The 24,893-nt window shown below is 41.9% G+C and overlaps 3 protein-coding genes across 7 annotated transcripts; 2 read left to right on the top strand and 1 right to left on the bottom strand.

Annotated features, from left to right (window-relative positions):
• Nucleotides 1-94: 94 nt before the first annotated feature.
• On the bottom strand, nucleotides 95-7,641 carry LOC307244031 (uncharacterized protein). Of its 4 annotated transcripts, XM_080019008.1 has the most exons (15): nucleotides 7,526-7,641; nucleotides 7,121-7,226; nucleotides 6,435-6,491; nucleotides 6,189-6,315; nucleotides 5,215-5,304; nucleotides 4,919-5,106; nucleotides 4,783-4,825; nucleotides 4,595-4,706; nucleotides 4,379-4,520; nucleotides 4,164-4,231; nucleotides 3,730-3,944; nucleotides 3,198-3,333; nucleotides 1,412-1,453; nucleotides 1,281-1,305; nucleotides 95-1,193 (listed from the first exon to the last, which is right to left on the bottom strand). In XM_080019008.1, exons 2-15 carry the CDS (start codon nucleotides 7,179-7,181, stop codon nucleotides 1,045-1,047), a joined length of 1,455 nt encoding a protein of 484 aa, XP_079875134.1. In that variant the 5' UTR covers nucleotides 7,182-7,226; nucleotides 7,526-7,641; the 3' UTR covers nucleotides 95-1,044. The 4 variants fall into 4 exon arrangements, with proteins under 4 accessions (XP_079875134.1, XP_079875133.1, XP_079875135.1 ...); XM_080019007.1 differs by lacking the exon at nucleotides 7,526-7,641 and having other exon boundaries at nucleotides 7,121-7,283; XM_080019009.1 differs by lacking the exon at nucleotides 7,526-7,641 and having other exon boundaries at nucleotides 3,198-3,330; nucleotides 7,121-7,283.
• A 74-nt stretch (nucleotides 7,642-7,715) lies between these two features.
• On the top strand, nucleotides 7,716-11,646 carry tmem169b (transmembrane protein 169b). Of its 2 annotated transcripts, none has more exons than XM_080019437.1 (3): nucleotides 7,716-7,778; nucleotides 9,341-9,630; nucleotides 9,856-11,646. In XM_080019437.1, exons 2-3 carry the CDS (start codon nucleotides 9,357-9,359, stop codon nucleotides 10,488-10,490), a joined length of 909 nt encoding a protein of 302 aa, XP_079875563.1. In that variant the 5' UTR covers nucleotides 7,716-7,778; nucleotides 9,341-9,356; the 3' UTR covers nucleotides 10,491-11,646. The 2 variants fall into 2 exon arrangements, with proteins under 2 accessions (XP_079875563.1, XP_079875564.1); XM_080019438.1 differs by lacking the exon at nucleotides 7,716-7,778 and adding an exon at nucleotides 8,763-8,815.
• Nucleotides 11,647-12,406: 760 nt separating this feature from the next.
• On the top strand, nucleotides 12,407-24,819 carry LOC307244470 (X-ray repair cross-complementing protein 5-like). The gene is made up of 21 exons (XM_080019645.1): nucleotides 12,407-12,444; nucleotides 12,938-13,051; nucleotides 13,141-13,324; nucleotides 13,656-13,704; nucleotides 13,840-13,962; nucleotides 14,068-14,265; nucleotides 14,990-15,104; nucleotides 15,487-15,625; nucleotides 18,678-18,790; nucleotides 19,618-19,680; nucleotides 19,967-20,104; nucleotides 20,213-20,303; nucleotides 20,876-21,006; nucleotides 21,552-21,748; nucleotides 21,861-21,951; nucleotides 22,112-22,181; nucleotides 22,306-22,415; nucleotides 22,763-22,859; nucleotides 23,394-23,461; nucleotides 24,012-24,089; nucleotides 24,255-24,819. Exons 1-21 carry the CDS (start codon nucleotides 12,427-12,429, stop codon nucleotides 24,267-24,269), a joined length of 2,202 nt encoding a protein of 733 aa, XP_079875771.1. The 5' UTR covers nucleotides 12,407-12,426; the 3' UTR covers nucleotides 24,270-24,819.
• The last annotated feature ends 74 nt before the right edge of the window (nucleotides 24,820-24,893 follow it).

The raw sequence follows: 24,893 nt of genomic DNA, 5'->3' as shown, positions 1-24,893 counted from the left end.
AAGAGTCAGGAGCTTGGTATGGCTCCTTCAACACCATATGGAAGGTTCATCTGGAGAGGGTAATATTTTGTAGTAAAGTCACTGGAACACTGGATAGAACCTTCAAGGAACTTTATAAAGGTGTGTGTCATATATCTTTTAACACATTACTTAACAGCTTTGCACCAACGTGTAATAATGCTAAATGTCAAGCAGCCGCATAGAACACAAACTGACTGAAGACATTCAAATCTCTTATGATAAAATAAAGTTAATCGCTTCAATCTGTATTATTATTATTAAAGTATTATGTCAAGAGAAATTTAAAACTACAGAGCAGCTTGCATCTGTAAGCTTCATGAGCTGAAATAAGGTAGAGGAAATGTGTAAAACGCCACCTTAATTTACAGCACAAACTTTTTGATTCCTAATTTGCGTTGTCTAAGAAATGTAATTCACATTCCTTTTTTGATTGTTTAGAACCACTTGTTCTCATGAATGTCATTTTCTATGTTTATCACATTTGGTGCTATCATATGAATATTTAAATAAATAGCAGATCTCATGTGCAACTGCCTTTAACAGCAAACTCTTGCCGATTTTAAAGAGGTTATCACTTCAGATAATATCCAAAGAAATGTGAATGTATGCCATTGTGATAAATTACGTTATCAATCCTTTAAAGCTTCAATAAACAATATTGTTCAATTATGTTCATTTTTCATGCTCTTGAATGTCAACAGATGTTGATTTGTATGGTCTTTAATATTAATTGAGGGTAAATATAACTTAAATATACATGTAAAGTACATAAATAAACAGATGAACCTCATGAACCAACCAGACCTCCGAAATGAACCAGCACTTGTGAAACATTACCAAACCTTTTTAAAGTGCATTATGTTTTAAATGTAGTAAAAGAAAGGAAGTTTGCACACAACAGAAATCTTACTGTCAAACCTTTTTTTTAACCGTCATTTCACTGAACACTGCTGAAGAACACCAGAAGAACGGCCCCAGACGTTAGAACCCTGTGTTACTTGAGTATTTGTCAAAATGTTTTCTTTAGAAGCCTCCGAAGTCGAACGAGAAGGGGAAGCCCTCGTCGGTGCTCTTGTCTTGGCCCGGTGCAGTTGCCTCAGGACTTTTGGAGGCGAAGGAGAAGTGGAAATCTCCTTCGGCGCTCTCTGTCTGATGGAAGGGGAACCCGGGGCCTGTGGGGACACGCCCACAGCTCAAACCAGCAGCTACTGAACACATCGCACCACATGGCGTGACATTCAAATATCTTTTATATTCACCGCTTGATTTGGAGTTGTTGGATTTCTGAAAAGAATGGTGAACGTTGACTTTAGATAGCGCACCAAAAAACAGTTGTAATGTTTTGGTCATTGTTAATTTAAGTGAAAGTGGATGATTTGAAGTCTGGTACCTTATCACCAAAATATGAGCAGGGAAAAGCAAAAGGTGAGTCCTGCAACGACACACATGTTAAATCAGACATCCTTAACCTTGGGGTCACAGGGAATTTCTATGGCTGATATATTGATATTTGACTGATGTTTCGTCATGAAATATGTGTTAGTTGGGTTTGAAATATATGATGAACTTCCATACCATTTGCAATACCAAAATTCACATGAAATATTTGCAACATATGCAATGTGGTATATCTGCACACTGACCACAGAAAAGTGTAGTAATAATTATTATTTATCCCCAATGTGTTGCTTATTGGTCTGAATGTGAATTGTAATGGATACAATTAGTGGCGCTGTCTCCAAAATAATAATTAAAGGTGCTCTCGGTGCATGGGGCGCTTGTCGCTGGGAGGGTGGGCTGTGGGTGGGGGAGCCTTCTGCCGCCCTCTGTTCTGTGGTCCACATGTGTGGCGGCTGGGGGCTGACCAGGGGCCTGATGGGGGCGCAGAGCTGCCGGGCATGGCGGAGGCGCATGGCAGGGCCACTCTGCGCCCGTGGCTTGCCGCTGTAGATCAGGTTGGGTGCCTCCGGGTACCGGAGGTGAGTCTGCTATGGCGTGGCCGTCTCTGCGAGGGTCCACGTCGCCGTTCCCCGGCCTGCTGCGCCCCTGCATTAATCTGGTTGCGCGTCGCCTATCTCTCCCCAGTGCCAAAACTCATACTTGGCACATACACCACACAATAGGCCTAGGGCTTGCTGGACGGGTGGGGTGCTAGCTATATGGGTGGGGATGTGGCGGGTGGCTCCGATCTTGCCCGTTACGCTCCACCTGACATGCTCCTTGTCCTTCCCGGAAATGTTATTAGCTGAGAACACATACACTCACACACAAATCTTACTCCAAACAACACTCCACAGGACCAGGGTCTGCAGGGCAGGAGGGGTGCAAGTGATTTGGGTTCGGACTCGCACCCCCACACCCCGCAGTTTAGGGGGGGGGGCTTTCCACTGCTTGGAGGCGCCACGATATAGTGCCGACCTTATAGGCCAGAACTAATTGGGAAAAGTCCTGTACACTCACTGCTGGACTGATGCACGCACACACGTACGCACACCCTGCTTTGAACGCACCCCTACACCCTCCTGGTTACATCCCTCTCTTTTTCTTCCCCATATATTACCATAACTATGACAGGAGGAGGCCATGTGCCCAAATGCTGTTCCAGTTTTCCTGGACCTGATTAACTCTGATTTTTCGATACATGTTGTCGTCTAAGGTTTGTTTTTCCATGTACATGTTGTTTGTGTCTATGTTTATGTTCTTCCATGTACATGTTGTTGTTTGTTTCTATGTTTATTTGTCTCAGCCGTGGTGATTCCCCCCTCTTGGAGTAGTGATTGGTTGTTTATAGACCCAAACATGGTCAAATAGTTCTACAAAGAGAGGAATTGGTGGCGGCTCTGTACAACAAAAAGCTGTGTTCTTGTCATCCTACAGGTCAGCCACAGGACAGAGTAATTGCAGAAGTTCTTGATGATTTATAAATGAATAAAGAGTTGCATTGCAGGTTGAGAACTTGAACTCCACTTGCAGACTAACTCTGTCCTAGATGCAATAGCACACAAATACTCTGTGTTGTATGCCCAGCATGCTGACAGCACAGGTTAAATAAATCAATCAATCAATCAATAATAAAAGGACAAAATAACCTGCTAATTGTTGTTTTGGGACCTGAAAACTGGGTCATGGGCCATAAATGTGTTTGAACACCATATTAACATCAAGTGGTTACTGACCTCCTGCGAAGCAGATCCCATGTCGAACCCAAACCCGGTGAAGCTCGGGGTGCCCGGGTCAGAGTTAATGGAGAACAGAAAACCAGGAGACTTTCCATCGCAGGCTCCTCGACCCGGGGAACTGCCGGGGCTGCTGCTGAAAGGATGACCCACAGCATCTTACTCTGGTGGATTAGTCATTCAATATAAACGTGGTTTCTACACATTAAAAAAAAAAAAATTGAAATTCAATGCTTTTTAAGACCTTGATGCACATACAAATAAACAAGCGTGAATTAAGTGAAATGTGTTTTAATTCGGTTTTGAATAGACTTCCCTCAACGTCTTCAGTTTCTCTTTAATATGACTCATTTTATGAATTATTCAATTAGGATTTTACGGATCCTGAGCCTAATAAATCCACTGTTAGTGAAAATGTACTCAACTCCAATCGGATTTTAAGGCTTTTTAAGGATCCACGGGAACTGTGATAAAGATGAATGAAGGTCTCAGTGGACTACATTCAACGATCTATGAAACAAATTGATCTCACTTGATTAAGAAGGTGGGAGTCGACCAAGCAGTTTTAATCCTTCCTGGCGGGGACTTGGGTTTGTTCCTGGGTGGCAAGGGCTGAGGAAAAGCAGTGCCTGGCTTATCAGCCCCCTCGTTTGGGGCGAACAGTGCCTTCTCCTCCTCCCCAGTTGATCTCTCTGCCATTGCGTCCTCCACTTCCCGCCCTGTTAAAGGTGAGGCCGCACGCTCCTCCTAATAAATAACACAACACCCGAAGTAAGCACTTTCTCCACAGAAACGAGTGGGAAAATGAAAATTTGCATCATAGGCCGAGGAGTGAAAAGTACTTAAACAGTGCTGAGACCGTAACCACAGAGTGCAGATTTTGGAGTAAGGGGGTTTAGATTCACCCATTCACAACTTTTTCTATAATAACATTTTCTAGCGTTAATGAACTAACAAGCACGTGACCTGTTTCTCCGGCTCGCTTCCCTTGTCACGATCAGCGCTAGGAATCTGATCAGACTGTTGCATTTTATCTGAGGGAATAAATTTGCTTTTTAAGTGGTGGAGTTTGTGATGTCACCATAAACCTTGTAATTACATATAGGAAAATCAAGCATTCCAATATCTGTCAGCAAAATGAATGGTTTTGGTGAATACACATTAAACCTGTCCATACATACCCACTGTCTCTTGAGTTGACCGCAGTTCACGGCCTGTCTCTTCTGCTGCTGGAGGGTAAGACAGAGAAGACTCATGCGTCGTGCTGGTCTCTAGGGTTTCCTCTGGGATTTCCTCTCCTGCGAAACAAATCTTTTGGACATCCTGCAAAACACAAGTGTATTACTACAGCAAGAATGCTAAAGAATTTGTAATAGTGTCAAATGCGTAAGGAGGACCTTTGTCTGGTCGAGCTGAAGGGAGGAGAAATATTTGGAAGTATCGATATCCACCTCACTCGGGTGATTTAACTTTTTCTCCGGGTCCGTTACGGTCGGCTGGACAAGGATGCTAAATAGTGGAGTCGGGGTCATTCCAGAGAGAAATGGAACAAGAATAAAACCTTGATGTTTGGTCGGAGGGATACCTCTCTGGTTGCTTCTCGGGGGAGGACGGATCGACTGTCGGATCTAATCGGACAGAATTGAAATTCATCATTTAAACCGCGGAAATACTTTTAACCTTACTAGCGTAAGTCAATGAGATCTGATTAAGTGTATCACCAAGTAGGATCTTCAGCTCCTCCTGCTTCATTGTTATTTCATCCTCAAAAGCCTTCATTCTGCTTTCAATCTCCTCTTTGTCGGCCTGTATGGCGAGGAGCTTTTTAGCGAGAGGATTTCGGAAGTAATAGTCTTTGTGCCGCTGTAACACTTCCGTGCAGCTTGCTATCCTCTCCTCAAACATTTTCCTAGTTGGAGTAAAAAAATAAATAAAATGGAAAAGGTGAGTTCAAGTTATGTATGTAATCACTTCTTAGGGTATAAAAATTAAACATGGGTGCTGAAGTTAAACTTACATATCCTGGTCGAGGCTCCTTTGCCTCCTCTCCAGTTCGGCCTTCAAGGCCTTCTCATACTCTTGAAGGAAGCTGTTGGTTACCTCCATGCTACATATACAGCCAGTGATATACTGTATCTCAACAAGTGGGGTTTGGTCATTGGCATGTATACTGTATGTATAAAATGTCAAATCTATAAAGATATCATAGATATATAAGAATATATTAGTTATTTGTATATATGATTATACTAATAACTAATATTAGTATTAGTATATTAGTTTCATGTTGCAGCTGGGAATTCTTGTTCATCTTGACTCTGTCGTCCTTCCTTCCATTGTTCCCTCAGCCGATGTTCCCTCGAACTTTCAATTATGATTACATTTTATTGCACGGCTCTGTGGAATACTTGATTCGGCTTGCTCAAATGCAGCACTCAGTGGTCAGTTGTTGTTGAATAATGACCACTGTCTGTTAATAATGACCATTGTCACGGGCAACCACTTCTCCACCTGGATTCATGTCCTTTGTATAATTACATACATATCACAAAGAACCTGCTTCGTGGGGTTATTTTGAGATAATGACCGGCTGGCTGCACATTATCCCATACATATTACAAATAATTACAATTATTTATTTTATTCATTTTTTAATTATATTCTAATAGTGCAACTTGCCTGTTGTCATTTTGTCATGACATAAGCTCAGAGTAAACAAAGAATGCCTTCCATTATGAAAGTAGATGGAAGTAATGACTCATTGTGTTGATGTTTCCTGTGTTGATTTTTCCTGTGTGTGTGTGTGTGTGTGTGTGTGTGTGTGTGTGTGTGTGTGTGTGTGTGTGTGTGTGTGTGTGTGTGTGTGTGTGTGTGTGTGTGTGTGTGTGTGTGTGTGTGCGTGCGTGCGTGCGTGCGTGCGTATACAGGAATTTAGGACTCGGTGATGTTAGGGACGATCCCCATATTTAAACTGAAGCTACACCTCCAAACCTTTTTGCACTGGCCTTCAGTTGCTTGATGGTAATCCGCTTCTCGGCGATGTCTTTGTCCAGTTTGGTGATGTTGGTGCGGGTCCTTTCGATGTACGACCTCCTCTCTGCCACTTCAGCTTTGCAAACTGTGGACGAAATATAAGAAGCGTGTAAAAGCCAGGGTGGGAGATCACAACGGTGTTCCTCTGCCAGCCAGTGGGAGAAAGAATCGGAATGATGAGTTGGGAGGAAGCGGGAGAGCTACCTTTAATTTGTTGGTTTATCCCCTCTTTCTTTTGAGAAAGCTCCCGGTTTTGAAAAGCTGAATTCCAGAGGGGAAGGAAAGACGTAGTCAGGACAGACTTTGTCAGAGATTTCTCCCACAATGAGTTTGAACTGTCATTGGAGAAGGAAGCACTCTGACTTTTTGCTCAAGTGAAATAACAAATACCCTGACACAAAGCTACTGTAGTGAAGGTGAATGTACCGCACTGACATTTGTTCGTTAATACCTTGTAAAATGAAGGCATTAAAAGTAATGTTAAAAAGTACTTTAAAAAGTAGCGTGACAGAAAAATAGGGGAGTAAAAAGTACAGATATTTGCTTTTAAGTACAGTTGAATTGAAGTAAGTACAGACTCTTTCCACCACTGTGAACTATTAGCTATGAACTAGAATTCTAACAACTATAACTATAACCCTAACTACCATTACTCAAACTACAACTACTTTAACTATAGCTATTAGCTGTGAAGTTGGGATAAGATTAGCTTTTAGCGTGACTGGAGCTGCGGTTGAAGCGACACCGCTACACTCTCAATCTCACACTTACTCAAACAAAACAAAACAATAATAATAATAATAATAATAATAATAGTAATACCCCCGTCAAAATAAAACAAAAGAATATTAATAACAACATAGCATAAAAACAAAACAAAATGAACTTGCCAAACTGAAAAATCATTTTCTCGATACGGGCGACGGAATGCACTCCTTCTCGCTCTTCCATCGTCGTGCCGGGTCGAGACACCAAACCGAGACGAACGAAAGGAATCTAAGAAAAGACAAAATAAGATCAAATGTGACGAACTAAACGAAAGCAACTCCGCTGGACCGCGCCAGGCTGACTGGCTTGCGAACTCGACAGTTTAGCGGCAAACGACAAGCGGTTCAATCTGGTTCTGCTGCGGCTCCGAGTAGAAACAATGTAGAAATGTAGAAAACGCACGGACCGATCAGGAAAACACATACATTTGCAAAAAAAATAAAAAAGAAAAAAAGAAACGTGGAAATAAATTCACAAAAATATATTTTATTCTTGAAACACAAATACAGATGAGCGATATCTCATACGTTTGCGAGCGTAAGCGGGCCCTCGTCCGCGGCTCGGCGCACAGGGGTGGCCTCGGTCTCGGTGCGCGACGGGCGGCGTTCGAGGGGCGGGGTTTAGCCGAGCGCATCTGGATCCGGGGAGAGGTCGGCCACGGCGCATGCGCGTACCGTATCCCCCCCCCCCCCTCCTCCTCCTCTATAAAAGATAAATATCCCCTCGGAGCGTCATGGCCGCCCTGGCGCCGTTATAGCTCCGCGGTCGACGCATCGAAAGGTGAGACGCGGTCGCGACGGGCGCGGCTTTGCGGTTGTGAAGGGACCGCACTCGCCGGGGGACGGGGACGTAAAGAGCATGGGCGTGAATGGGAGGGAGGGAGGGGGAGAAGTGTCACACCGTGTTCGTTTCCCCTTTGCGTGGGGATCGTGCGGAATCCATTTAGATACTGGAAAGAAACGACTGTCGGGGTCTAGTTTTTTGTTTGTTTGTTTGTTTGTTTGTTTTTCCTATCAAATGAAGGTCATGCCGGTGGCGAAACGAGAACATCTGCACGCTGATAGGCGTTAGACGCGGTCAGATCTATTGTTGTTGTTTTTCTTTATGTGCGTGTGTTTGATGAGACAATGGGTGGTTTTTGTTTTTTTTCCTGATATATTTCCTTTTGCTGATATTGATCAGAGTGAATCGATCACCGAAACAGGCTGATTCATTAATTGACTTGGATAATTCAAACGTTTGCCTCGGAAAACCAAGACTGATGATTTAAAAAATGTAAGGAAACAACTACAATTATTTTTTTAAGTGTTGTAATTATGATTATTTATTTTTTGCTTGGATTTTATTATTTTTAATCTTGGCGTTTTTCGTCCTAAAACCATCTGGAACGCAGCAGCAGAAGTACGCACAGACATGGCTGAGGTCTCGTTAGAACCGGGACGTCTCAGAAGTCTCGCCGTTCGAGTTTGATCAACCCCGCTCTACGTGTGGAGCAGAAATTGGTGAAAAACGGTCGTCGTTTTGCCGGAAGTGGAAGAACGTTGAACGCAATTGGATTAGTTTCAGGAGCGGGGCGCTTTGTGACATCATCATTCGAAGTTGCGCTAAGTCCAAGCTTCCTCTCTCGGAAGTCGTTTGCATCCGGCGACCTGTGCCTTGTGGCCTGCGTAGCGTTCATAGACAGTCAGCTGACAACTTGAGCCGACGCTGCTTTCATGGGAAGCCAGAAAACTGAAACCGTTTCACAAAACCTCGAAAACTATAATCAGTCACAGAAAGCATTTGTCGCACCACAGAAAGTTTGAAGAACCTTGGGGGTAATTGTCCCTATATTTATTATTTCCACCTATTTTAACCTCTGTGTGAATGTCTGTGGAGGTGTCATATAGGGCTGGGCGATATACCGATATCATATTGGTATTGTGTATATGAGACTAGATATCATCAGGGATTTGGGTTACCGTAATCTCGCGATATAGTCAAATGGTGTGTTTATAGTAGCTGCTTCACAGTAAGTGAATGCAATTTTCTGAACTTGATGGACTGTTCAAGATTAAAGAGGTTTATTTGTCACATACGTTTACATACTTTCATACATATATGCAGTGAAATGTCAATGTTCTGGATGCTATGATCCATGCCTCTATCTCTTTCGTCATAATATCCACATTTCTAAGGATGATGATGTTTCTCAAACCTTTATTGTCTGAATATCTCAGGACATTAAATTTTTTTTGGTCAATATCATGTTGTATATTTTCCTAGTTGTTCTACTTAAATGCAGTGGATGTCCATATCGCATGGTATTTAAGTGAATTAGTCTCCATATCATTTTCTGATAGAAGCCGAGGCGCCAACATGGCCCAGATAGAGGAGCCGCAGACTGAAGGCGAGGGCAGCCCGCAGATGATCTCACTGAGGTCCGACACATCGGGAAACCATGTGGAAGAAGGAGAAGCGGGCTCTGCCATGCGAAGGAAAAGGAGGAAGAAGAAGGACCCACGCCCGGAGTCCATTATCATCTACCGTTCTGACATGGAAAGGGCTCCTGGAGAGGACACTGGGGGTGAGGACTGTGCGGAGAGGAGCGGAGAAGAGGGAGCCAAATTCCTGTGCACACCAACAAGCGAAGGTAAGGGGAACACATAGCAAAGAGGTTTTTAATTTGTGCGTAACTCCAAAACTCCCGAGTTTATATAAAGAAGCCAAATTGATAAGATCACAGGCTTCACACATAAACTTAGATCAGATGTTTTCTAGATGACAAAACTAATTTTGAGCAAGATTTTTTTGAAGTGGCTGTTTTTTGTGTTTTGCAACATGGGTAACTTGTGTTTTTCCTATAATGTGTCACCAGGAGGAGGCTGGAGCCTCCCTCCAGACAGCCGCTACGTGACTCTGACTGGCACCATCACCCGGGGTAAGAAGAAAGGTCAGATGGTGGACATCCACGTCACTTTGACAGAAAAGGAACTCCGGGAGCTTGCCAAGTCGAAGGAGCGTCTGGATGCCGAGTGCGAGGGAGGGGAAGGCTCCAAGCGCCACTGCGGCTTCGGCTTCTGTCAGGGGCCCCACGTCGTCCTGTGGAGCCTCTCCTGCGCCCCTGTGGTCTTTCTGCTCTCCTTTGTCACTTCTTTCTACTACGGCACGCTCACCTGGTACAACATCTTCCTCGTTTACAACGAGGAGCGGACGTTTTGGCACAAGATCACCATCTGCCCTTTCCTCATCATCTTCTATCCGATGCTCATCATGCCGATGGCGCTGTCCCTGGCGCTCTACTGCGCCGTGGTGCAGGTGTCCTGGGCGTTCGGCGAGTGGTGGCAGGTCGTGCGAGACTTGGAGAAAGGGTTCTGCGGCTGGGCCTGTGGAAAGCTGGGACTGGAGGACTGCTCTCCGTACAGCATAGTGGAGTTGCTGGACTCTGATACCATCTCTGGAACGCTGCAGAGCAAGGCTCCGAGTGAACTTGCTCAGACATCATCAGTGTGAAACATGGTTGTACTGGCGTCCGAGGCACATTGTGAATCCCGATCTGAGACAAAGCAGTGCTTGAAAATGATTTTTTTATACTCTGGTGCCACTTAGGCAGGTGGTTATGGTTCGTCTCGTGTGACCATCAAGTGCCACAAAGTTTTTCTTTTATTCTGAAATGTTCTGTAGTTGAGAACTTATTGCACTAAATCTAAATTGTACACATTTGATATACCCGTTAAAAATGTTGGCTATTGTTTGCAAATATTAGTATTTATCTAGGTCTTTTTTTTTTTTTTTTTATATTAAAAAGTTCACAGTTTATCTTGGAGTCATTAGTTGTGCAACTCTTCCTTATCACTAGATGATCCAGGTTAATTATTGTACAGATGCGCTATTACTTATAAGTATTATACTTATTGGCTTCAGACTCTCTCTGTGGTATGCTTTGGATATATCTGATATGGATGTTTGAACCTTAAGCATTCTAACTATAACTATATATGCAGCCTACAACTTGACCTAAATTCCACTTCACCTGTGTATATATGAATACTTATCTCAATGGATGTGACAACTCTGTATCGTGAACTGTAGGAAGCTGTTTTAATGTGGATTCCTGATGATGGTATAATTACCATCAATGGAAATATATTGAAACCATAGATAATCAGCTGGCAAATGTTTTTTGTTGTTGTTGTGGAGAACAAAACCTCAGTGTGGTTCTGATTTAAAAGTTATTCTTCTGTCTTAACATTTTTTTTGTTGCACACTTAAGTGAAGTCATGTTCACAGAGAATCACTGTCGTGTTTTTTATGTTTATGCATTTAAGGTTAAATTTAAATTATTTTGACACATTTTGAAATAGTAGACTAGCTCATATCGTTGAAGATTTCTGTGTTGAAATGCTTGGTTAAATGTGTTGCACACAGCCATCTATTGTTATTTTAAAAAGAAAAGGTTTGTGTAAAAGAAAGAAACCATGGTGTTTGGTTCAGGTAATTCCATGGTTTAACTATTTGGAGCAGGTGAAAAACTTTGAACTACATTATTCTACTTCACATTTGTTTTCATTGGATGAAAGCATGGATCAGTGTTCCTTGATGGTAATGATATGTTTACATGCATTTTATGCAATGTTTCTCAAGGGGCTGAAAATTGATGAAACACACAAATAAAGCAAACTTTTACATTACTGTACATCTGTCATGTTGGAAACACATCCTAGAGGTCAGTCGTAAACTCATATTTGCAGAAACACCACCAGGCGATAACACACCGAGGGTAATGCTGTTTTCACAGATTTAAAATACAGACAGGGTATCCTAAAGGTTTCTATACCCTTTGAGATACAGATGGCTCTCTCTGGGGTTTGGAAGGGATTTAGCGGTGTGGTTTCTGGCTGCTGGTGCTCCTTACACTTCTGGGATCTGATTAAAGGCACCCCAGTGTTTTATGCATATGGGACTGTATGTCAGTACAGTTAATCATTGACATTCAATGTGCTCCGATCACCAAGGTCAATAGTATACACAATATTACTGATGCATAATAAATTATGCATTTGGTAAATATCCTTGGGGAAATCAAGATGCATATGCTTCCCTCCAGCCGCCTCTCCATGCAAGGCCTCCGATCTATTTCATAGATCAGTGCGACATCGCACACAACCATCACCACAGAGTGGAGGGTGAATGACCTACTTTTCAAAAATGGCATTATACTCTTAGTCTGCAAGTTGGACTATGGTTAGACACTTAGTGCAATTATGTTATTATATTATTATTGTATTACATCATTCGTGGTATATGCCTAAGTAACTCCCTCAAATTTGAGCCCAAAGACACAAACAATAACACTTCGAGTCGTAGGTCGTAGGAACTCCTTGTTAGCAATAGTTTCTCTCCGGACTCAAAATAGAGTGACACCCAACCACGGAAGCGGGAGAAAGCGATGGCACGGTCTGCTAAGGTAACTTTCGGATCCTTATGAAGAAGTAACTGAAATGCGGGTTCACACATTAGCGGTATTTACTGTACTTACTTATTGTGTGAAATTTAACAAAGTAACACCCAACAATATTTGTCGGCAGTCATTTATTCCATGTTTGGGCATGTCCAGACGTGTTGAATTTATCGTCAAATTCTGACCACGCCCCCTACTGGATAGTGAACAGAGACAGATAGACAACCTAAAACAAATAATTACATCTGATAATTACATTTCCAATATACGAGAAACCTAAAAAAAAACCAACAAACTATTAACCCCTGTATCAACGAGTCACTCTCAAAAGTAGTAAATTGTGCAATTCTTTATACATATATTTCTAATACAATCTGTACACATACTGTGTTTACCAGGGTTAAAAAGAAATTGGCTCTAACATTTTAATATATACACAAATTACAGTATATTGTTATAATGAACTCATTAAAATCTTATTTTCCTTGTTCTGAGGTAGTCTGCGTTTATACTATGCATGGATGTGGGCTTCTCCATGTCCAACTGTGCTCCAGGGGAGGAATCTCCCTTTGAGCTGGCCAAAAGAGTCACTCAGAAGTTTGTCCAGCGTCAGGTACCCTACACGTTTATATCAAGGAAATAACAGATGAGATGTTTTAAATATGACTTTCCAAGCATTCAAATGCTTTCTGCTTTCCAAAGGTATTTTCTGAGACTAAAGATGATTTAGGTTTGGTACTGTTTGGCACGGACGCTACCAAAAATCCACTGGACCAAGATGGACAGTACCAGAACATCACGGTGCATCGCCAGCTGATGTTGCCAGATTTTGAGCTTTTGGAAGAAATTCAACATCAGATCCAACCTGAAAGTCAACAAGCCGATTGTATCTTTTTCACAAATTATTTTTCAGTTAGGATTGTTTTGGTGATCAGTTTAGAAAGGGGGAGATATTAACAAAGTTTCTGACAGTAGAGGTCTGTAAATTGCAGAGACAGTAAGTCACAGTTTATTTGCATTTAATGATACTTGGGCTATTTTACATTGAAAATCATAATGAATTCAGCTTTGATATACGGTACACATTGACATAGTGTAAAGATGATAATCAACTTGCTACATTTATAAATGTTTATCTAGTTAAACTTGTGTGCTTCACCTGCTGTTTGTTTGATAATGGGTGAGTGCCAATTTGCTCCATAACTGCCGTTTATCAGGGATGGATGCTCTTGTTGTCTGCATGGATCTCCTTCGAAAACAAACAGCGTAAGGAAACAATTAATTTCATTTGATGATAAATGTTTGCATAAGGCTTTTTCACTCACTAAGCCAAATTTCCTGTATTTAACTGGCTCAAGGACTGGATGCCGCTTGACGCTGTGTTTGTGTATTGTCTTTCAGCGGGAAGAAGTATGACCGTCTCACCATTGCTGTTCTAACTGACCTCAACACTCCGGCCAGCCCTGACCAGCTCGATGTCATTATAAGAAACCTGAAGGAAGCTGGCATCACCATGCAGTTCATGTAAGATTTACACACATATGCAGTTTTATTTCATAATGGTTAAATATTCACCCCACACCCTCCTGAATTTCCCATAACCTTGTCTATCTACTTTTCCATTTCTAGTTTACCTTTCCCAATTGTAGAGGAGCAGGAGGATGGGGGAGATGAGGAGGATGGAGCAAATGGACACAGGAGAGGCTCCAGTCGGTCAAACAATGGAAAAGGCCCATCGAGGGAGCAGCAGAACGGCCTTGATATCGTCAAGGAGATCATGTTTAATCTTGAAGAAGAGGATGGCGTGGATGAAGTTCACACCTTCAGGTTGGCAGCCCTATTCCTGGCGCCTGTTCTGTTTGTCTTTACTTGAAGTGGACCTATCATGGAAAACTCACCTCTTCAGTGCTTGTGCACATACATTTAGGTCTCTGATGGGCCTACTACGCACAAACTGGGAAATAAGACAACTCAGTCAGTTTTTTTGTGAGCTGTCTATTTACGAAAATATGTGGTGAAGTAAGCCGTTCAGATGTGCACGTAATCCGCTCTGTTTCTCCAAACAAAAACAATAAAAACTGTGTTTTATTGGTAGGCCTTGTAGATCTATGAGTGAAGATTCAGCAACTGGATTGCTTATTTATCACCTCAAATTTGTTCAGAAACAGATTTGGTGCTCTGATAAGGTGAAATCAGTTAAAGCTTACGGACTAAATATCATGAAACCCTGTAGTAAAGCTCAAACCCCATTGGCTCACAGAACTAGGGGGCCGGCAGCTCATTTACATTTAAAGCGCCACACACTGAAATAGCCTGTCAAGAACAGGAGGGTTATAGAGGAATGTTAGAATGGCTCAAATGTGTAGTGGTATTTTCAGCAAAACAAAATTGAAAAACATGTTTTGGGGACCTCAGAGACCTATATTAACTTGTTGAAAAGGAGCATAATAGGTCCCCTTTAAACTCTTAGTCAGAAATGAACAAAAAATGTATGAGGAGTAAGTGTGAGGGGGTGTTGAAATTAAACAATGTGATATCCAATGTGTTGTAGTGACGCCATTGAGAAATTGTCCATCTTCAAGAATATTGAGAGGCGGCCAATATCCTGGCCCTGCCACTTGACTATTGGCAGCTCTTTGTCTATCCGGGTTGTTGGATACAAAGCCGTAAGTACAAAGAGTTACGAAGATTTAGATTTTTCTCATAATATATGTACAAGTGTCTTGTTGTTTATTAGTATGGGGAGAAGTACAACTACTGCTCTATTATGTTATTATGTTGGTATGTAATTCATTCATAATGGCCTGATTGCAATTATATCAGGTTTAGGTGTATTATACTTTTATAGGCTTATACTATCATAGTGGCATAAAATTAACAAAACAGGCAATTCAATTGTTGCAATTATTTTTGACAATTAATTGTCATGTAAAATCTCAAGACCATGAAAGCCCTACATTTGTGCAAGAGATTTAATCCTATTTTTCATTTTGTGTGACTTTATTTACCCTCACTGGCCTTACCTGCTGTGCTCATTATGGGTTCCAGGTGACCGAAGAGAAGCCCAAGAAGACATGGACTACGGTCGATGCACAATCCAACCAGAAAAGCGACATACAGAGGGAGACTGTGTATTGTCTGGATGACGACGATGAGACAGAAGTGAAAAAAGATGACACCATTCAAGGTGGGGACGGCAGTTTGAGGACACTTTAGTATTCTAAAATTCTGTTTTGATTCGTTTGGGGCTTTTTCTTCACTTTAGGGATGTGCTCAATAAATCGTGGCCCTCTTATCCTGATACTTAGCCGGACCGCAAGTCAAACAGCCGCAATTTCGCAGCACTCTTGCACGCAATATCTCTGCTCGCACAAGCAATATTGAATCCTGCGCAACTACTATCATTGATCTCCTGCTCGCAAAACTTACACCCGCTCACTGGTGAGTGGTTTTTCTTTTTAGCAGTAAGTGGGCGGCCTTCTTGGCAGTAAGTGGGCAGGCCAAGTCACCATTGTTTCCCTAAATATAATTTAAGGTAAGTACTCATCTTGTATGATTGACCGTTATAACTGAAGAGGGATAATAATAAACATATACATATACAGTACATAACAATATATAATAAATATATAATATACATATACAGTACATAACAATATATAATAAATATATAATATACATATACAGAACATAACAATATATAATATATGTATACTGTACATAACAATATATAATAAATATATAATATACATATACAGTACATAACAATATATGATATACTGTACATAACAATATGTAATAAATATATAATATACATACACTACATAACAATATATAATTTATGTATACTGCACATAATAAATATATAATTTACATATACAGTACATAATGTATGATATACTGTACATAACAATATATAATAAATATATAATATACACATACAGTACATACAAAAAAAATCTATATATATATATATGGGGGGGGGGGGATAACTCTTCCGATATGCGAGATAGGTGGCCGCCTAGGGCGCCATCCCGAGGGGGGCAATTGGGACGCATTTTGTGCACCTGTCTCCCTCTCCAATGGTACCCACAATGTGCACACGCCATCGATGGGGTGCGCGCAATCCGTGCGCCAGAACAGCGTCTTTTTTATTTTAGATAGGTTTAGGTTAATTTATTTTACGTCTGCTTATTATATGAAACGTGTATATGGAACGAAACAGTTTGTAATGGGGACACGTTCTCCGTGACTCTCCCCGATCACCCCCTCTCCATGCTTTGTGTCCCGTTCCTCAGTTCTCCGTCCCCACACTGTTTTTAGTTGTTTTATTTGGAGGAACGGGCCACGGCAATTGGGGAGCGCAAATATATTGATTCCCCTTGTTTAAAATTCCTCATTGAAATCTTATCCTTGTGCATTTTTCAAGCTCCTATCTGTTTGATCCTGTTATTGTAATCCTCACTGATTGACATAAAAACCACGACTGCTGAACTTGAAGAATGTTGGTCAGGGGGCATTCCTAATATTAACAATTAATATATTAACAATTATTGCTTATAAAAATTTGATAGATTTGAGAAAGGCAAATACCCAGCCAAAAAGTAGTGGTACTTACCTGAATGACAAGGGCAGTCGAGAAAAAATAAATGAAGTAGAAGTAGATGGAAGCTTCCAGAAGAAGAACAAGCAACAATCATGGCTGCGCGAAGAAAACAGGAGCTTCTCGTTGTTGCTCAACAACTAATGCTGCATTCAGATGGAACACGTTAGAAGGGAACGGGATAATGGCACTTTCTGAACGGCTCGGGGAGAGGAAAAAAGACCCGGCGCGAGGGAGAGGTACAACGGCAAAACAAAACAAGTGATATGTTGCTATGGCGATGACGCCAATAAAATGTATTAAACTAAATAACATCGTGTCTGTTATTATACATAAGAATTGTAGTAATGTTTAGTAATTTTATTAGCGTCTCGTTGTCCATGTCTGCACCAGACTTGACCTGCTGCGTAACATCTGGTTCATTTCGTTGCGGAGGACGGCAAAAAGTCATAATATTTAATTTGCCAAAGACGGGTTGTAAATATTATTTTCTGAGCAAACTAGCTCAGGGGGTCTTGCCTCGAACTTGTCCATTTTTAAATTAAAATGTGGAGAAATGCTCCTCGCGCAAAATCACAAAATCTGGGAGGTGAGCGACGTCGTGTAGGTCCCCATGCCACCCCCTGGTGACGTCATTAGCTTTGGCGTTATCAATGAATTGACAATTGTTTGTTAAGGTTTACAACTATCGATGAGGGAAATTCATTTGAATTTGCATCCCTAACACCTACAGAGGAAAGAGAAGGAAAGAGAGAGAGAGAGGGGAACAGGAGTGGTGGGTAATGTTGCATATATTATATGTTATAGACAAGTATAAATAACGATTAATTATCGTGTCACTTAAAAATAAATATATCTGCAAACAACATCTTAATAAATGCGCTGTGCGCATGAAGCGATGAGTTGAACAGGAACGCCCAAAGACGAGGACTGTAACTAATTATAGTGAGGGATACAATGGTGATCCGCCCACTTACTGCCAAAAAAGTCTGCCCACACACTGCCAAAAAGAAAAAAACACTTGGGGGCGAGGAGGAGAGCGATGATCGTTGAGTAGTGCAGAGATAGTCTGCGTGCGAGTGCTGTGAAAGCGCTCGCAAAAATGATATGCGCACGCGGCTCCTCTACATGCGCGTTATTTTGGCACTGATCTGCCGCCATAATAGTAGGCGTTTTTCAGCAGTACTGAGTTGAACAAAACTATTGGCAGTTTTGTTATACATTGCAGCATTACAAACTCTCCAATAAACAATTTGTGGTATTAAAATAAACAACTTGTTTTATTGTAAGAGTTTAAACTTTTTTTTTTCCATGTTGATTGAGTTATTGATTTAACAATATTGAAGTGACATCCCCTTTTTCGATTTAAAATTCCCCCTCCCCCCAATTGAAATGTAATTTAATATAATACTGCTTTAATTTTAACATCGTTGATGATTAATGAACCACCGCCATTCCTAAGAGGGGCCCATAAGATGCAGAGAATCCCATCACAGTAGATCATTTTCCATTGAAATGTGAAACATTAAAAATCCGGCCGCTTGTAGAAAGTTTTATTAGGTTTATTGTGCTATTCAAGAAGCAACCAGACGGTAACACTGTCATTAAAATGGGAGTCTTTCTTCTCCGTGTGCAGGTTTCCGTTACGGCAGTGATATTGTGCCCTTCTCCAAAGTGGACCAGGACCAGATGAAATACAAGCATGAGGGGAAATGCTTTGCCGTTCTGGGCTTTGCCAAGCAGAACCAGGTTTTATATTACTTGTGTTTATGTGTTTTTTTTATTTCTTTAAACCCTCAATGGTACTGCATTTAGCATTAAAAAAAAAAGCTCAAAACATAACATGGCAAACTCAAGCCCAACAAATATTTGTAAAACACTAAAATGTCCCGGTTTTCAACATTCACTACCAAATTGTCCCGGTTTCACCACAGTTAGAATAATATTTTTATCATACTTTTTCTTCAGCGCTTGCATAGACGTTTATCATGTTCTGTCCCACTCATTACCTAACCAAATCAAAAGAAACAAACAATGCACCACACGTCTGAATTCAACACTGATTTGTCTGTATGTGTGTCAATGAATCAATGTGTCGTTGTCAAGGCTGTTGCTAGCCATAGGCGCAGTGAGCCACAAGCGTCATATGCTGCCTATGACGCTTGTGGCTCTGTCTAACTGAATCTGTCTATCTGCCTATGGTGCGTGCATAAGCGCACATACCTGTCAACCATTCCGTTTTCCTCGGGATTCTCTGAGGGATTTTACCCTCCTCTCTCGCTGTCCTGCCGCTAAAATATTTTCTAAAAAAGAAAAAAAAAAGGCAGAAAGATCAGAGAAACGTCCCCGTCCCCGCCACACACCCCCGTTGGGTCAGATGGGTTAAATTAGCCATCCCCACACACACATGAGAGGGAGCCTCTCAAAAGTGCAATTTTGCAGCCGAAAACACAGAAATGGGTACGAGGTCAAAAAGAGCACATCAGTAAAACTGTTCCTTGTACTGAGAGAGTGTATTAAAATTGTGCTAAATATGTTTGTAATTTCTCTTTCTTTACACTTAATGCTCTCTGCAGGTACAAAGACATCAGTTCATGGGAACCCAGGCCATTAAAGTCTTCGCTCCCAAGGATGATGAGGTGAGAAGAGAGGGAACGAATCCAGACTCGTGGCGTTGTTACCAATGCAAACTCTTAGAGGCAGTTCATTGTTAAACTTCTCCTTTTAGATCCCTAACTGTTTGTCATTATGTTTTTTTTTTTTTTTACTTTTTTCACATTTTTTCAAGAAATTTTGAAGATTCATCAACAAAAATATATCTTCAAATGTTTGGATACGTAATATTGGCTGTGATATTGTGAGGTGGTTCTGATGTGGGACCACATCTCACCTTGAACACCGACTCTTTCACCGCGTTTTGAGCAGCACGCGGGCGTGGCACTGTCCGCGGTCATCCGAGCTCTGGATGAAGTCAAGATGATGGCCATTGTACGCTACGCTTACGATCGCCGCAGCAATCCTCAAGTAGGAGCAGCCTTCCCTTGCATCAAGAGGAAGTATGAGGTGGGCTGCTAAATGTCAGTATCAAGTATTTAGTCAGTATTAATATAGCCCCGTCAGCCCTGCCTAGCAAAAGTCACAGTTTTGTCACCTCTTCCTCATACTCCATAGTGCCTGATCTACGTTCAGCTACCCTTCATGGAAGACCTCCGACAATTTACATTTCCTTCTCTGGAAAACAACAAGAGGTTCGCCCCCTCAGGTATCATTACTGCTGTTTTAATGAGTAATTCGCTTCTTAAAATCTTTTGTTTTGTTTAACTTCTAATGAGTGATTTTGTACTTGAGTAGATGTGCCTGAGGATTTCGTGCTTATGACATTTTAGATGATGATTAAAAGTACAAATAGTTGGGATTTAACTATTAATTTCCCTTTTTAATGCTACTATCATATTATATGTCTATAATTGTCAAATAATACACACCCACCTTATGAAGAAGAGCAGTTTATTGCCCTTCAACATAAAAATTCAGGGAGACCGGTTATTTGCCTCAACACAACTGATGAAAACTCATCTAATTCACATTTTGCTGCATCTCTAACTTGACCTTTCCTTTAAATTCGGATGGAAGCATGATTGTGGAATCTGACAATTTTACTAATAATTGCGATCTGCTCAAATAATTTCCATCTGGCGATTCGGCAAATACTCTAGAAAAAGCCGTGCACCCTTTTTTTTGAGGGACAGATATGTAAATCCATCAGAGAAGTTAAAAGACAGATCGGACTCCTCCTCCTGATTCCTCTCTTATTGAGTTCCGTGCTGCCTGCAGAGGCCCAGCTGTCTGCTGTGGATTCTCTGATCGATTCCATGATGCTGATGGAGGAGAACGAAAGTGGAGAGCAGGAGGACATGTTCAATGTTCACCACATCCCCAACCCGGCCTTCCAGAGGCTCTTTCAGGTACCACAGCACGTCTCACTTCTGTTCCCGCTGAGGTGTGTTTTTTTTGTGTGTTCGCATGTTATTTGTTGGTGGTCTCTAAAATGTATGTATCCAAGCAATATCTGCACTGCAAAAGTAAGAAGAAAATGTGCAATAGAAAGTAATTTGGAGGAATTGGTTTTGATCAGCTCATAAAATTATGCGTGGATGATAAAATGATGCGTTTTTCCCAATCCAGATTTGTTTTGATTGAAGGACTGTTATTTATTTTTAAATGCAATACTAGTTGCTTATATAACATTAGCAACCGGTGTAACAGGAAAAAAAACAACTGCGTCCTTGGTTGAAAACAAATCCCCAGCACCTCAAGCGAACAAGATAAAAAACATATCAATCGATCAGAGGAAGGACCTTAGTTAAGACGAGAGTAAATCTGGAATGAGACAAAACCGTAGCTTCAAATGGGATTCGACCTCATGCATAGATGTTTTAAGTTACTTCTCATTCTTCCGCTTGTCGCTCAGCCCGTCTGTCTTTTCATCCCGTCTAACCTCCCCATGCAGTGCCTGCACCACCGTGCTGTGAGCCCCGGCACCCCTCTCCCGCCCATCGAACCCTGGCTCAAGGAGCTCCTGGAGCGCCCAGCGGCCGTCAGCGCCCGCTGCCAGGCTCCCCTGGAGGAGGTGAAGAGGAAGTTTCCGCTAAAGCGGGTGGAGAAGACGAAGCAGCTGAAGACCAGCGCTCAGATCTTCGGTAAAGGGTGAGTGGGCGGAGCTCGGGCAGTCCGCTGAACCGCAGAGTTTGGTCATTCAAGGCCGTAAACCGGGAAACTCTCTTGTGGTTTGAACTCGCTGGCCTTCCTGCCTCCGCAGCGCCGAGGAACCAGATGCCAAGAAAGCCAAGGTGGACGAGGAGGAGGAGGAATACAACCTGGCAGGCATCTCCGAGGGCACCGTCACCTCGGTGAGAGGCAGAGGGCGCTAGACGACGCGTTAGTCTGAACTGCACTCTGTACAGAGAGGTCCATCAGTGTAACATCACGCAGAACACGCGTTCTCATAGGAGCACTCCTTTGTTCGGCTGCTTTTATCTTGATGGTTGCAAACACTTGATACTCCACCAGGTGGGCAGTGTGGATCCAAGCCGAGACTTCTGCTCTTTGATCAAACAGAAGAGTCTTCCATTTGGAGAAGGTGAGATCCCTTCTTTTGTGTTAGTCTTCCATCTAGCCCCAATATAATTTATTATTTATTCTTTTCAACCCGAGTAATTCTGTGTCTCTTTGCTTGCTTGCGGTGACCCATGTGCCCTTCCCAGTGTGCCAGCAACTGACTCACAGGATAGAGCAGTTGCTAAGCAACAAGAACACACACTACTACATGAAGTGCATCACCTGTGTCCAAGCTTTTAGGGAGCAGTCTGTCAAGGTAAAGAAACGTTTACTTTTCATTCATTTGGCTCGGGCAGGAAAATGAGAGCTAAGCGGAGCGATCTTTTAGGACGTCAACATGAAATGCATCATTATGGCGAGGAGTTGGAACGAGATCTACACCAAATTCTTCCAGTGTCTCCATTTTGTTTCTCAACTGTGATTTGGGGGAGTGTGTGAGTGTGTGAGTGTGTGAGTGTGTGTGTCTCTGTGTGTGTCTCTGTGTGTGTCTCTGTGTGTGTCTGTGTGTGTGTGTGTGTGTATGTGTGTGTGTGTGTGTGTGTGTGTGTGTGTGTGTGTGTGTGTGGGGGGAATGGATTACTCAGTGTAAGTCTCTATTTTCAGCTGGGGAATGCTGATCTGTACAACAGCTACCTCCAGTCCCTGAAAAGGAGCATTCCAGACAGAGGGCTTCAGGACTTCTGGGACCTGCTTGTACAAGGTGCGATTCAAAATAGACTTGGGTTTTTCTTTTTTATTTCTTTTGTACTTTACTTTTTTATACTCACCCTCATGTAGCTCGCAGGAATCTTTCATTCCCGCAGCATTAAAGACTTTCCTTTTATCACCGGACACGCGGCTCGTTCCTTCCATCAGGGATTAAACCCAAGTAATGGGGGACAAATCCACTATCACCAGTGCAAAAACTCACTCCTTGTATTCTGGTTCATCTTTGCTTTGTCAGATAATGCAAATTCTTCCTCGAGTTTTTAGCCCTCTATTGCTAAAACTAGGAATTGAGCAACAAAACAGAAGGTCATTTTTAAAAATAACTCCTGTAAGTGTAAGATTAACATGTAAGTTTTGCCTGAAATGGAGGGTTTCATCAACTGAGAATCTTAGAACTTTCCAAGAAGAAAACCCTTTAACGTCACACTGAAATAAATTAAGTTAGAAATTATACCGTGGTCGTAATCAAAGCACAAGTTTATTTGGAAGTCAGCGTGGGCTAAAATCAGCGCTGTTCTGTCGGCAGATTCCATAACCCTGATCAACAAGGACGAGGTCAAAGGAAGCAACGTTTCCAAAGACGATGCTAATCAGGTAACGAACCAACCACTCAAAACAAGTTTTATAATGAGCCCAAGAAAAATGCCCCAAGAAAAAATGCATCTTTGTAGTTCTCATTGTCATGTTTGATATCTTTTCACACTAAGTCCAACACAATTTCCTGATCTGAAATCCGGGAAAAAAAACAACAACCCTGATGGGCTCATCTAATTTACAATGGAATTAAAAGATGGCGACGTAACATCGTATTCTTGGAAAAAAAAAAGGTACCAGGATTGGTTCAAAATCCATTTAAGGAGCTTAGTCGAGGAGTTCAAGGGACAGCTAGACGGTTGTGGTCAGACACCAAAACGATGAGCTCGTCGGACATCATGTTTGCTCACGTCCCCAAAGACAGTGTCGTCCTCGGAGTCACGTGACAAATACAGTTATCTTATTGGTCAGTCAAAGTTTTTACAGACACAAAGACCCATATTGAGCAAACCATCACAGTACGACGGGGTTTAGAAAATGAGAAGGTGAGGAAAAAAAATCTTAATACAGTATCTTTGTCGGTATTAACTGGAGCCTGTTGTGTTCGTAGTTCCTGTTTTCAGAGGAGGAGGAGAAGGAGGAAGCGGCGGCCCCTCCGGAGGACGACGCTGGAGATGTGGATGACTTGGTAAGTGGCTTTGGGAAATCGCTCTGAAAGGCCTCCTTAACAGAGTATTCTCCACCGGAAGTCCGTGCGCAAGGGTGATGATGTGTTTGGCCTTTTGAGGCATCCGACAACGAATCTCTTAAAAGTATTTTTATTTTTTTTTGTTGTTGTCTTCTTCCTGTGCAGCTGGACCAGATGTAAGAGGCAGGGGGCTGTGTCTGGAGCGCACACAGAAGAACTGAAAAGAATGCGACGCCTTCACCCAAACCGAACCCACTCATCCGTCCACGCTGCTCCAACCGTGCAAAACAAGTGGGCAAGGCGCTGTCGATACTGAGTCACTGCATAGATAGTGATGTTGGCATGTTGTGTTTGTTAGACCTTTTTTAAATGCAAAATGCATATTGTTCATGATAATTTTTCAGTTCATGATTGTTTTCATCCAGTTAATCTGTGTTCTCATGATTATGCTGCGTAAAGTTGGTAAGTGTAAAATATACTTTGCTGGTTTCGGAGCACCTTAAAATCCTTCGCACTGTGTCTAATAAACTGCGGGTTTATAGTATAAGTGTACCAGTTTAACTTTGTATCTTATAAAATTGCTTAAATGTATGAATGCGATATATGAAAATGTTGGTAGGTGAGTATATTTTCTGATAGAATCCAGTGAAGCACAAATAATGCAGGTCAAGTGGGATAATTCTAAACCCTTACAGTTCATGGCAGGGACCATAATAAACAAAACATCTTCTCACCCCACAAATGGGTAGCACCTGTATAATCTTGAGTTCACCTACAGTGTTTCATGTCCTAACGGTCAGCCAG

Source organism: Zeus faber, assembly GCF_960531495.2.
Source record: "Zeus faber genome assembly, chromosome: 18".
NCBI classification, from domain to species: Eukaryota; Metazoa; Chordata; class Actinopteri; order Zeiformes; family Zeidae; genus Zeus; species Zeus faber.
Note: the sequence above shows the minus strand (reverse complement) of the source record. Positions and strands in the feature narration are given on the sequence as shown.